This window comes from Hemiscyllium ocellatum, chromosome 38, assembly GCF_020745735.1.
Source record: "Hemiscyllium ocellatum isolate sHemOce1 chromosome 38, sHemOce1.pat.X.cur, whole genome shotgun sequence".
Lineage (NCBI taxonomy): Eukaryota > Metazoa > Chordata > Chondrichthyes > Orectolobiformes > Hemiscylliidae > Hemiscyllium > Hemiscyllium ocellatum.
Genome location: NC_083438.1, coordinates 15,891,838 through 15,904,633, shown reverse-complemented (window position 1 = coordinate 15,904,633; position 12,796 = coordinate 15,891,838). Strand labels below are relative to the sequence as shown.

The following is a 12,796-nucleotide window of genomic DNA, read 5'->3' as shown; positions in this document are numbered from 1 at the left end:
TTTCTAGTTTTGCTTCAGATATATGGAGCTCTTGGAAGACCCATATGTACTTTAAAGTGATTCAGTGCACTTTATGACCCTCAGTAAACCCTATAGAGACACTGGATCCTGGGTATACTCTAGATAGACTCTATAGTGATTGTACATTACATCGGACAGGCAGGCAGGAAAATGGGCCCCAGGATATACCAGCACCAACTCGTCACCAACAGACATGACCAACTATCACTGGTATCCATACACACAGATGAACAGGGACACAGTTCTACTGGAACAGTACATCCAACCTGGGACAGATAAACAAAGGCACACAGGGGATTTCTGAGCGGTCTGGCATTCAAACAGGAACTCCATTTGTTTTGGAGACAAAGTGTACAGTCATGGCAGTGCAGGCAGTGGAATGTTCCTTCTGCAGGATGTGTGAGGTAGGGGTGACCACCGATACTCCTGCTGACTTTGTCTGCAGGAAATGCACTCAGATCCTGCTCCTCACTGAACAAGTTAGGGAACTGGAACTGGAGTTGGATGAACTGGGGATTATTCGAGAGGCTGAGAGGGTGATTGATAGAAGCTACAGGGACATAGTTACGCCGGAGAACAGAGGTAGCTGGGTAACAGTTAGAGGTGGGAAGGGGAAGAAGCAGGCAGTGCAGGGTTCCCCTGTGGTCGTTCCCCTAAACAATAAGTATACAGCTTTGGAAACTGTTGGGGGGGACAGCCTTGCAGGTGTAAGCTGCAGTGATGGGGTCTGTGGCGTGAGGTCTGGCTCTGAGACTCAGAAGGGAAAGGGGGAGAGGAGGAGAGCGCTAGTTATAGGAGACTCTCTAGTTAGAGGGACGGACAGGCGGTTCTGTGGACGTGGGCGAGACTCTCGGATGGTTTGTTGCCTCCCGGGTGCCAGGGTCCGAGACGTCTCGGACCGTGTCTTCAGAATCCTTAAGGGGGAGGGTGTGCAGCCAGAAGTCGTGGTACACATTGGCACCAACGACATAGGTAGGAAGAGGGGTGGAGAGGTCATTCAAGAACTCAGGGAGTTAGGCTGGAAGCTAAAAGCTAGGACAGACAGAGTCGTCATCTCTGGGATGTTGCCGGTGCCACGTGACAGTGAGGCAAGGAATAGGGAGAGAGTGCAGTTGAACACGTGGCTGCAAGGATGGTGTAGGAGGGAGGGCTTCAGGTATTTGGACAATTGGACTGCATTCTGGGGAAGGTGGGACCTGTACAAACAGAACGGGTTGCACCTGAACCAGAAGGGCACCAATATCCTGGGGGGTAGGTTTGCTAGCACTCTTCGGGGGGTTTAAACTAATTTGGCAGGGGGTTGGGATCCGGACTTGTAGTCCAGCAAGTAAGCTAGCTGTGTGTCAGGATGTCCAAGAATGTAGGGAGGCTGTGGAGAAGGTAGCACTGACAGGGAATACTTGCGGACTCAGAGATGGGCTCAAGTGCGTATACTTCAACGCAAGGAGTATCAGAAATAAGGTGGGTGAACTTAAGGCATGGATCGGTACCTGGGACTACGATGTTGTGGCCATCACGGATACGTGGATAGATGAGGGACAGGAATGGTTGTTGGAGGTTCCTGGTTACAGATGTTTCAGTAAGATTAGGGAGGGTGGTAAAAAAGGAGGGGGGGTGGCATTGCTAATTAGAAATGGTATAACGGCTGCAGAAAGGAAGTTTGAGGGGGATCTGCCTTTGGAGGTAGTATGGGCTGAAGTCAGAAATAGGAAAGGTGCAGTCACCTTGTTGGGTGTTTATTATAGGCCCCCCAATAGCAGCAGAGATGTGGAGAAACAGATTGGGAAACAGATTTTGGAAAGGTGCAGAAGCCACAGGGTCGTAGTCATGGGCGACTTCAACTTCCCAAATATTGATTGGAAGCTCTTTAGATCAAGTAGATTGGATGGGGTGGTGTTTGTGCAGTGTGTCCAGGAAGCTTTTCTAACTCAGTATGTAGATTGTCCAACCAGAGGGGAGGCCATATTGGATTTGGTACTCGGTAATGAACCGGGACAAGTGATGGGCTTGTTAGTGGGTGAACATTTTGGTGATGGTGACCACAATTCTGTGACTTTCACCTTGGTTATGGAGAGAGATAGGTGCGCACAACAGGGTAGATTTTACAATTGGGGGAAGGGAAATTACGATGCTGTAAGACAGGATTTGAGGAGCATAAGTTGGAAGCATAGGCTGTCAGGGAAGGATGTGGTGGAAATGTGGAACTTTTTCAAGTAGCAGATACGACGTGTCCTTGATATGTATGTACCTATCAGGCAGGAAAGAAATGGTTGTGTGAGGGAGCCTTGGTTGACGAGGGAGGTTGAATGTCTAGTAAAGAGGAAGAAGGAGGCTTACATAAGGTTGAGGAAACAGGGTTCAGACAGAGCAGTGGAGGGATACAGGATAGCCAGAAGGGACCTGAAGAAAGGGATTAGGAGAGCTAAGAGAGGGCATGAAAAATCCTTGGCGGTAAGATCAAGGATAACCCCAAGGCATTTTATGCGTATGTGAGAAACATGAGAATGACGAGAACGAGGGTAGGTCCGATCAAGGACAGTAGTGGGAGATTGTGTATTGAGTCGGAAGAGATAGGAGAGGCCTTGAACAAGTACTTTTCTTCAGTATTTACGAACGAGAGGGACCATATTGTTGAAGAGAAGAGTGTGAAATGGACTGGTAAGCTAGAAGAGATCCTTGTTAGGAAGGAAGATGTGTTGGACATTTTGAACAACTTGAGGATAGACAAGTCCCCCAGGCCTGACAGGATATATCCCAGGATTATGGGGGAAGCAAGAGAGGAAATGGCAATGATCTTTTCGTCTTCACTGTCAACGGGGGTGGTACCAAAAAAGGGAATAGGGATAACCCCGGGAATTACAGGCCAGTTAGTCTTACTTCTGTGGTAGGCAAAGTAATGGAAAGGGTACTGAGGGATAGGATTTATGAGTATCTGGAAAGACACTGCTTGATTAGGGACAGCCAGCACGGATTTGTGAAGGGTAGGTCTTGCCTTACAAGTCTTATTGAATTCTTTGAGGAGGTGACCAAGCATGTGGATGAGGTTAGAGCAGTGGATGTAGTGTACATGGATTTTAGTAAGGCATTTGATAAGGTTCCCCATGGTAGGCTTATGCGGAAAGTCAGGAGGCATGGGATAGAGGGAAACTTGGCCAATTGGATAGAGAACTGGCTAACCAGTCGAAGTCAGAGAGTGGTGGTAGATGGTAAATATTCAGCCTGGAGCCCAGTTACAAGTGGAGTTCCGCAGGGATCAGTTCTGGGTCCTCTGCTGTTTGTAATTTTTATTAATGACTTGGATGAGGGAGTCGAAGGGTGGGTCAGTAAATTTGCAGATGATACAAAGATTGGTGGAGTTGTGGACAGCGAGGAGGGCTGTTGTCGGCTGCAAAGGGACTTAGATATGATGCGGAGCTGGGCTGAGGAGTGGCAGATGGAGTTCAACCCTGCCAAGTGTGAGGTTGTCTATTTTGGAAGAACAAATAAGAATGCGGAATACAGGGTTAACGGTAGGGTTCTTAGTCAGGTGGAGGAACAGAGGGATCTTAGGGTCTATGTACATAGATCTTTGGAAGTTGCCACTCAGGTGGATAGAGCTTGTAAGAAGGCCTATGGTGTATTAGCGTTCATTAGCAGAGGGATTGAATTCAAGAGTCGTGAAGTGATGTTGCAGCTGTACAGGACTTTGGTTAGGCCACACTTGGAGTACTGTGGGCAGTTCTGGTCGCCTCACTTTAGGAAAGATGTGGAAGCTTTGGAGAGGGTGCAGAGAAGATTTACCAGGATGTTGCCTGGAATGGAGAATAGGTCGTACAAGGATAGGTTGAGAGTTCTCGGCCTTTTCTCGTTGGAACAGCGAAGGATGAGGGGTGACTTGATAGAGGTTTATAAGATGATCAGAGGAATAGATAGAGTAGACAGTCAGAAACTTTTTCCCCGGGTACAACAGAGTGTTACAAGGGGACATAAATTTAAGGTGAAGGGTGGAAGGTATAGGGGAGATGTCAGGGGTGGGTTCTTTACCCAGAGAGTGGTGGGGGCATGGAATGCGCTGCCCGTGGGAGTGGTAGAGTCAGAATCATTGGCGACCTTTAAGCGGCAATTGGATAGGTCCACGGATGGGTGCTTAATCTAGGACAGATGTTCGGCACAACATCGTGGGCCGAAGGGCCTGTTCTGTGCTGTATTGTTCTATGTTCATAACAAACACGTTGATCTGGACCCCATTAACCAGCCCCTGAGAAAAAGAATCTGAGGTGATCTCACCGACCATGACAGACCCAGACAGATAAATAGCAAGTGGGACAGACCACCAGCCTTTCACCGGAGGCTCCCTGATGATGTTTCCCAGCACAGTGACAAAACATCCGAGAACTAACCTTCCAGCTCAGCGAGCTAACTTCCAACCTGAGCTCAAATCAGAGAGACTGTACAGCCTGTAGAGACTCTGTAGACCCTGCGGCAGTCCTATCGAGAATCGTAGAATTAATATAAACCTTTTAGAAAACCGATTGTTTATAAACCCTTAAAGTGCCTGTAGAGATCATCTGTTCAGACTCTCTGGAGCCCGTTCAGATTACATTGAGGTCCCATAGACCTTATTGAGAAACCCGAGAGAACCAAATAAATATCAAAGACTCCATAGGAACCTCATACTATCTGTCCAGACCTGATTGACCCAGTATAAATCCTATCGAGTACTTGTAGGTACCACCCAGTGTTATGGAGAGGGCCATCTATAGACGCTGCATGAACTAGACTATTACTGTGACATTGACTCCGCTCCTCCTAACTGTGACGGGAGTCAGTCACTGTTTCCTGATGAAGATTCTTTCTCCAATCTGTTTCTTTGTTCTAGGTATTCCCAGATCCCTGATCACTTTCCGGAGACCATGAGCTCCAAGCCTGATGACGTCTTCTCCCTGACCAAAGAGGAGGAAGCAAGTGGGGTGACCGGCAGGTGAAGTCACGCGGACCTCTCGCTGGCAGGCGGTCTCGGCTCATGGGTTCCTGCTCTCCCTCCCGGGAAACACCCAGTTAGAAAACCAGGGTCCCTTTAAGGGGTGGTCTGAGGGCAGGGGATGCTCTCTCCCTCTTGAATTGAAACGTTACATTGTCCCGGAGTGTGTTAGACCATGTCTGAGCAGAATGCTTCAAAATATCTAAGCAGCCTGAAGTAACGGTGGCATGGCACGGTGGCACAGTGGTTAGCACTGCTGCCTCGCAGCGCCAGAGACCCGGGTTCAATTCCTGCCTCAGGCGACTGACTGTCTGTGTGGAGTTTGCACGTTCTCCCCGTGTCTGCGTGGGTTTCCTCCGGGTGCTCCGGTTTCCTCCCACAGTCCAAATTGCTGTGCTAAATTGCCCGTAGTGTTCGGGGAAGGGGTAAGTGTCGGGATATGGGTGGGTTGCGCTTTGGCGGGTCAGTGTGGACTTGTTGGGCCGAAGGGCCTGTTTCCACACTGCAGGTAATCCCCTCAGTAAAATCACACTGCTGCCAACGATGTACAACACCATTTTCTGTTTGAGTGAAATCTTGATAGAAAGGGGGAGGAAACAAATACTGTGTTCTTTCCCAGTGGAGACCTCTGCATCTCGGAGTCCTCTTACTTTTCATGAGCAGCCTGGGATAGAAGGTGGTTCTCACAGCTGGCAGGTGGGACTGGATTGGGTTGGGATATCTGGTCGGCATGGACGGGTTGGACCGAAGGGTCTGTTTCTGTGCTGTACATCTCTCTGACTCTAAGAGAACAGTTTAGTTAACCCGAACCCAGAATAATTCAGAGACTCAGCCATGAATTGATTTTCATTTATGATTTTGATTTGGTAAGAATATTTGCTTTAAACAAAACCTCAATTTAAAAGTACCTAAATTTATTGAAGAGGGGGTTGAAATACTTTCTGTATCATTTGAGAAAGTTGCTGTAAGTTTTGAAGCCTAGTGTTGGAGGTGAGTCATCCAAGATGATGATATGACAGACTTCAACGCTTAATACGTTTTGAGTTAGTTCCAAACGTTTGCAGACAGAAGTTTAGAAATCAGACTTTTTTTTGTTTAAAAAAATCTCTCAACACCAGTCAGCAACAGGTTTAATTGGAAACAGTAGCTCCTTCATCAGGTGGTTGTGGAGTTACTGCGATGTAACTGAAAGTATACAGTGAAAAATTCCTTTGATTCTTTAAGTCTCTCGTCTGTTAGAATGACCATTCTCTCAGACGTAAATCACAGAACTTATTTTTTTTAAAAAAAGTTACATTCTCAAGTGGAGGCTTGTGTTTCCAATCCAACCTGTTGGACTATACCCTGGTGCTGTGATTTTTTTTTTTCAAACTTTGTACACCCCCTGGCATCTCCGTACATGACTTTCTTTTTTGGAATTGGTTTATTCAACAAGGAGCTGAATTTGAATTGAGGAGCTACTCAGCTTGAGCGAGATTTGGCACAATTTCGGAGAGGTCCTGTGTTAACGGCAAACTTTAAGAAACAGTAGTCGCTTTCTCCCACCGAGAAGTCAATGCGGCTTCTGAGATCACTGTTTCGCTGATGGCTACAAGCTGTCCCAAAAACAGGAAACATTTGCAAACCAGAAATCTGGGGGATAAGACAAGTGAGAGTGTACGGGACAATAGGCACTTTGGGGGGGGGGGAGGAGGAGGAGGAACAGAGATGGAGTGATAGAGACTTCATGTTTAATTCTCCTTAACCTCGCTCTTTACCTGACCGTTGCGTCAAACTCGCCAGCAGTTGTCATCTCTCAAATGACAGAGGAGCCTTTGGGATAACGGCAAGTCCTGCTCTAATTCACTGCGATGTGTTTCCAGTGTGTGGCGACCAGGACAGAAAATATGATGGTGATTTTATACATGAGGGCTCTGGAGACCAACAAAAGGTCAATTATCCTGAAAGAGGAGGAAGGTGGTGGTATTGTGGTAACGGCACTGGACTGACCATCGACAGCGCCAGGCTAATAATCATGAAGCATGCTTTTGAACCCCATTGAGATTTTAAATTTAAATCTAGCATTACCAATAAAATATTGGCGATGTTGTGAAATCCTATCTGGTTCAGAAGTGTCTGTTTTAGGGAGATGAAGCTGCTGTCCTTACCTAGGAGAAAGTGAGGCCTGGAGATCAGAGCTGAAAATGTGTTGCTGGAAAAGCACAGCAGGTCAGGCAGCATCCAAGGAACAGGAGAGTCGACGTTTCGGGCATTCCTGAAGAAGGGCTCATGCCCGAAACGTCGATTCTCCTGCTCCTTGGATGCTGCTTGACCTGCTGCGCTTTTCCAGCGACACATTTCCAGCTGCTGTTCTGACCCAGTCTGGGTGTGTGGTTCCAGGCACACACCAGTATTGTTGACTCCTCACTGCCCTCTGAAATGGCCAAGGGCACTAATTCGGATGGGCACTAATGCTGGCCTTGCCAGTGGGACCCAGTCAGTGTGTAAATAAGGACTGGTACAGGGGCGCCTGGCTGTGGGGAGTTTGCACGTTCTCCCCGTGTCTGTGTGGGTTTCCTTCCTCAATCTAAAGGTGCACAGGTTGGGGTGGAGTGGCCGTGCTACGTTGTCCTGTAGCGTCCAGGGATGTGCAGGCTAGATAGATTAGCCATGGGAAATACAGGGTTAGGATGGGAGGGGTGGTGGGTTTGTTGGGATGCTCTTAAAAGAGTCGTTGAGGACTCAGTGGGCTGTATGCACTGCTTCCACACCAGGGTTGGGGAGGGAGAGTGACAGAGCGAGGGGGGATTCCATGGGAACAACAAACAATATTAGGCCACTCAGCCCCTCAAGCTTGCTTCACCGTTACCAAGGCAGGAGACCGTGCTGTCCGTCCGACCTGCACCCGCTCTTGGAATGAGCATCATAATCCAGCAGTAACCTGCCCTTTCCCCACGTCCCTGCACGTGGTGCATGAATCACAGAGGGTTGGTCTGCCAGTACAACAAGTAATTAGGAAGGCAAATTGTCCTTCATTGCTGAAGGGATGGAGTTTAAAAGCAGAGAGGTCATGCTCTAGCTGTACAAGGTGCTGGGGAGGCCACACCTGGAGGACTGTTTGCAGATGAGATTAGATTTGTTTCCCTACAGTGTAGAAACAGGCCCTTCGGCCCAACCAGTCCACACCGACCCGCCGAAGAGTAGCCCACCCAGACCCATTTCCCTCTGACTGATGCACCTAACACTACGGGCAATTTAGCCTGGCCAATTCCCCCTGACCTGCACATCTCTGGTCTCCTTACTTGAGAAAGGACACACTGGCACTGGAAGGGGAGCAGAGGGAGTTCACCAGGCTGGTTCCGGAGTTGAGGGGGTTGGTTTATGGGGAGAGACTGAGCAGACTGGGATTATATTTATTGGAATTTTGGAAAAATGAGGGAGAATCTTATAGAAACATCAAATTATAAAGGGAATAGATAAGATCGAAGGAGAGAGAGGATGTTTCCACTAGTGGGAAACTCGAACAAGGGGGCGTAGCCTCAGAATTAGGGGGTGCAGATATAGGACTGGATTAAGAAGGGACTTCTTCACCTAGAGGGTTGTGAATCTGTGGAATTCCCTGCCCAGGGAAGTGGTTGAGGCTTCCACAGGAAATGTTGTTAAAGCTAAGATGTTTGGAACAGTAGAGGAATTGAGTGTTGTGGTGAGAGCACAGGGGAGTGGAGCTGAGGTCATGAAAGCTCAGCGTGATTTTATTGAATAGCGGGGCAGGGATGAGGAGCTGGATGGTCTCCTCCTCCTCCTCCTCGTTCTCATGTTACGTTCGATCCAAATCATCATCCACCACCCGAGTCATAGTCACACAGCAGAGAAACTGCCCCTTTGGTCTATGTTGACCACAATCCCAAACTCAACTCGTCCCACCTGCCCACGTTTGGCCCATTTCCCTCCAAACCTCTCCCATTCACATACCTGTCCAAATGTCTTTTCAACATCTCGACCGTACTCCCATCCACTACTTCCTCAGGAGGTGCATTCCACCCACAAGCCGTTCAGTGTCTCAACATTTAAAAAATACAAAATTGCCCCTCATGTCTTTTTAAGATTGTCACAGAGACATACAGCTCAGAAACAGACCCTTCGGTCCAACCTGTCCATGCCGCCCAGATATCCCAACCCAATGTGGTCACATTTTGCAGCACCCGGCCCATATCCCTCCTAACCCTTCCTATTCATATACCCATCCAAATGCCTCTTAAATGTTGTAATTATACCAGCTTCCACCACATCCTCTGGCAGCTCATTCCATACATGTACCACCCTGTGTGTGAAAAAGTTGCCCCGTAGGTCTCTTTTATATCTTTCCCCTCTCACCCTAAACCTATGCTCTCTAGTTCTAGACTCCCCAACCCTGGGGAAAAGACTTTGTTGTTTACCCTATCCATGCCTCTCATGATTTTATTATCCTCTATAAGGTTATCCCTCAGCCTCGACACAGTGGCTCAGTGGTTAGCACTGCTGCCTCATAACGCCAGGGACCCGGGTTCGGTTCCAGCCTCAGGCGACTGTGAGCAATTTGCACATTCTCCCCGTGTCTGCGTGGGTTTCCTCCGGGTGCTCCGGATTCCTCCCAGTCCAAAGATGTGCAGGTTAGGTGAATGGGTCATGCTAAATTGCCCAGAGTGTTAGGTGCATTAGTCAGGGGTAAATAGGGGGAATGGGTCTGTGTGGGTTACTCTTCGGACAGTCAGTGTTGGGCCGAAGGGCCTGTTTCCACACTGTAGGGAATCTAATCTATTCGGCCTCTCCCTGTAGCTCAAATCCTCCAACCCTGGCAACATTCTTGTAAATCCTTTCTGAACTCTTTCAAGTTTCACAACATCTTTCCGATAGGAAGGAGACCAGAATTGAACGCAATATTCCAACAGTGGCCTAACCAATGTCCTGTACAGCCGCAACATGACCTCCCAAATCCTGTACTCAATACTCTGACCAATAAAGGAAAGCATGCCTGTAACTCCACTTTCAAGGAGCTATGAACCTGCACTCCAAGGTCTCTTTGTTCAGCAACACTCCCTAGGACCTTACCATTAAGTGTATAAGTCCTGCTAAGATTTGCTTTTCCAAGATGCAGCACCTCGCATTTATCTGAATTAAACTCCATCTGCCACTTCTCAGCCCAATGGCCCATCTGGTCCAGATCCTGTTGTAATCTGAGGTAACCCTCTTCGCTGTCCACTACACCTCCAATTTTGGTGCCATCTGCAAACTTACTAACTGTACCTCTTATGCTCGCATCCAAATCATTTATGTAAATGACAAAAAGTAGAGGACCCAGCACCGATCCTTGTGGCACTCCACTGGTCACAGGCCTCCGGTCTGAAAAGCAACCCTCCACCACCACCTTCTGTCTTCTACCTTTGATCCAGTTCTGTATCCAAATGGGTAGTTCTCCCTGCATTCCATGAGATCTAACCTTGCTAATCAGTCTCCCATGGGGAACCTTGTCGAACACCTTACTGAAGTCCATATAGATCACACCTACTGCTCTGCCCTCATCGATCTTCTTTGTTACTTCATCAAAAAACTCAATCAAGTTTGTGAGACATGATTTCCCACACACAAAGCCATGTTGACTATCCCAAATCAGTCCCTGCCTTACATGTACATCCTGTCCCTGAGGATTCCCTCCAACAACTTGCCCACCACCGAGGTCAGGCTCACTGGTCTATAGTTCCCTGGCTTGTCCTTACCACCGTTCTGAAACAGTGGCACCACGTTTGCCAATCTCCAGTCTTCCGGCACCTCACCTGCGACTATCAATGATACAAATATCTCAGCAAGAAGCCCAGCAATCACTTCCCTAGCTTCCCACAGAGTTCTCGGGTACACCGGATCAGGTCCTGGGGATTTATCCACCTTTATGCATTTGAAGACATCCAGCACTTCCTCCTCTGTAATATGGACGTTTTTCAAGATGTCACCATCTATTTCCTCACATTCTTTATCTTCCATATGCTTTTCCACAGTAAACACTGATGCAAAATACTCGTTTAGTCTCTTCCCCCCCCCCCCCCCCCCCAAATCTCCTGCGGCTCCATACAAAGGCCACTTTTCTAATCTTTGAGGGGACCTATTCTGTCCCTCATTATTCTTTTGTCCTTAATGTATTTATAAAATCTCCTTAACCCTATCTGCTAAAGCTATTTCAGTCCTCGTTTTGCCCTCCTGATTTCCCTCTTGAGTACACTCCTCTGAGAATAAACTCCGTCTCTGATCTCTCTATCTGACATATGCTTCCTTCTTTTTCTTAACCAGACCCTCAATTTCTCTCCTCATCCAGCATTCCCTATACCTACCAGCCTTCCCTTTCACCCTGACAGGAATATCCTTTCTCTGGATTCTCGTTATCTCATTTCTGAAGGCTTCCCATTTTCCAGCCGTCCCTTTACCCGTGAACATCTGCTTTTGAACAATACCACCAAAACTGACCTTCCTTCCTTCTAGAACTTTAACTATTAGATCTAATCTATCGATCCTTTTCCATAGCTATTTTAAAATGAATAGAATTATGGTCGCTGGCCCCAAAGTGCTCCCCCACTGACACCTCAGTCACCTGCCCTGCCTTATTTCCCGAGAGTAGGTCAGGTTTTGCACCTTCTCTAGTAGGTACATCCACATACTGAATCAGAAAACTTTCTTAAACGCACTTAACAAATTCCTCTGCATCTAAACCCTTAAACTTATGGCAGTCCCACTCTGTTGGGAAAGTTAAAACCCCCTAATTTAACCAACCTATTATTCTTTGAGAAAACTGAAATCTTCTTAGAAATTTGCTATTCGACTTCTCGCTGATATTGCGGGTATCTATAGTACAATCCCAATAAGGTGGTCTTCCCAGCGTTATTTCTCAGTTCCACCCAAATAACTTCCCTGAACATACTCCCAGGAATATCCTCCCCAAGTTCAGCCGTAATGTTATTCCTAATTAACCCCCCCCCACCGATCCTTCCTATAGCATCTATACCCTGTAACATGAAGTTGCCTGTTCTGCCCATCCCTGAGCCGTGTCTTTGTAATTGCTATGATATCCCAGTCCCAAGTTCCTAACCATGCCCTGAGTTCATCTGCCTTCCCTGTTAGGCACCTCGCATTGAAATAAATGCAGTTTAATTTCAGTTTGACCTGGTTAGGACATAGAACAGCACAGGCCCTTCGGCCCTTCATGTTGTGCCAAGCATTTGTCTTAACCTACACACCCCTCAATTTACAGCCGTTCACGGGCTTGTCCAGCAGTCACTTTAAATGTCCCTGATATCTCTGACTCTCCTATCACTGCTGACAGTGCATTCCACACACCCCCCACACTCTCTGTTTTGTTCCTGCCTGCCCTGATGATTTAACTTGCTCCTTTTCCCAACCGTACCGGTCTCAGATTGATCTCTTTCCTCACTATATCTCCCCCGGGTCCCACCCTTTTACTAGTTTCAATCCTCCTGAGCAGCCCTGAGCAAATCTCCCAGCCAGTATACTCGTTCCCCCTTCCGTCCGGCAGATCGGAAGGTTTGACCTGGGATATGGCGGGTGGAGGGGAGATGGGGAAACTGGTGAAATCGGCGTTGATGCCGTGTGGTTGGAGAGTCCCAAGGCGGAAGATGAGGCGTTCTTCCTCCAGGTGTCGGGTGGTGGAGGAGGCCCAGGACTTGCATATCCGTGGTGGGGTGGGAGGTGGGATTGAAGTAGTCAGCCTCAGGGCGGTGGGTTGTTTGGGGGGGTGTGCACCCTAGAGATGTTTCCCTGAAACGTTCCGTGAGTTGGCATCCCGTCTCTTTGATG

The 12,796-nt window shown here is 48.0% G+C and overlaps 1 protein-coding gene across 1 annotated transcript in view; it reads left to right on the top strand.

Annotated features, from left to right (window-relative positions):
- Positions 1-12,796, top strand: part of rabac1 (Rab acceptor 1 (prenylated)) — a 49,513-nt gene that overhangs the window by 21,861 nt on the left and 14,856 nt on the right. The window contains exon 3 of the mRNA XM_060852738.1: positions 4,880-4,981. Coding sequence (XP_060708721.1) covers positions 4,914-4,981 — 68 coding nt within the window. The 5' untranslated portion in view covers positions 4,880-4,913. The remainder of the gene's footprint in view (positions 1-4,879; positions 4,982-12,796) is intronic.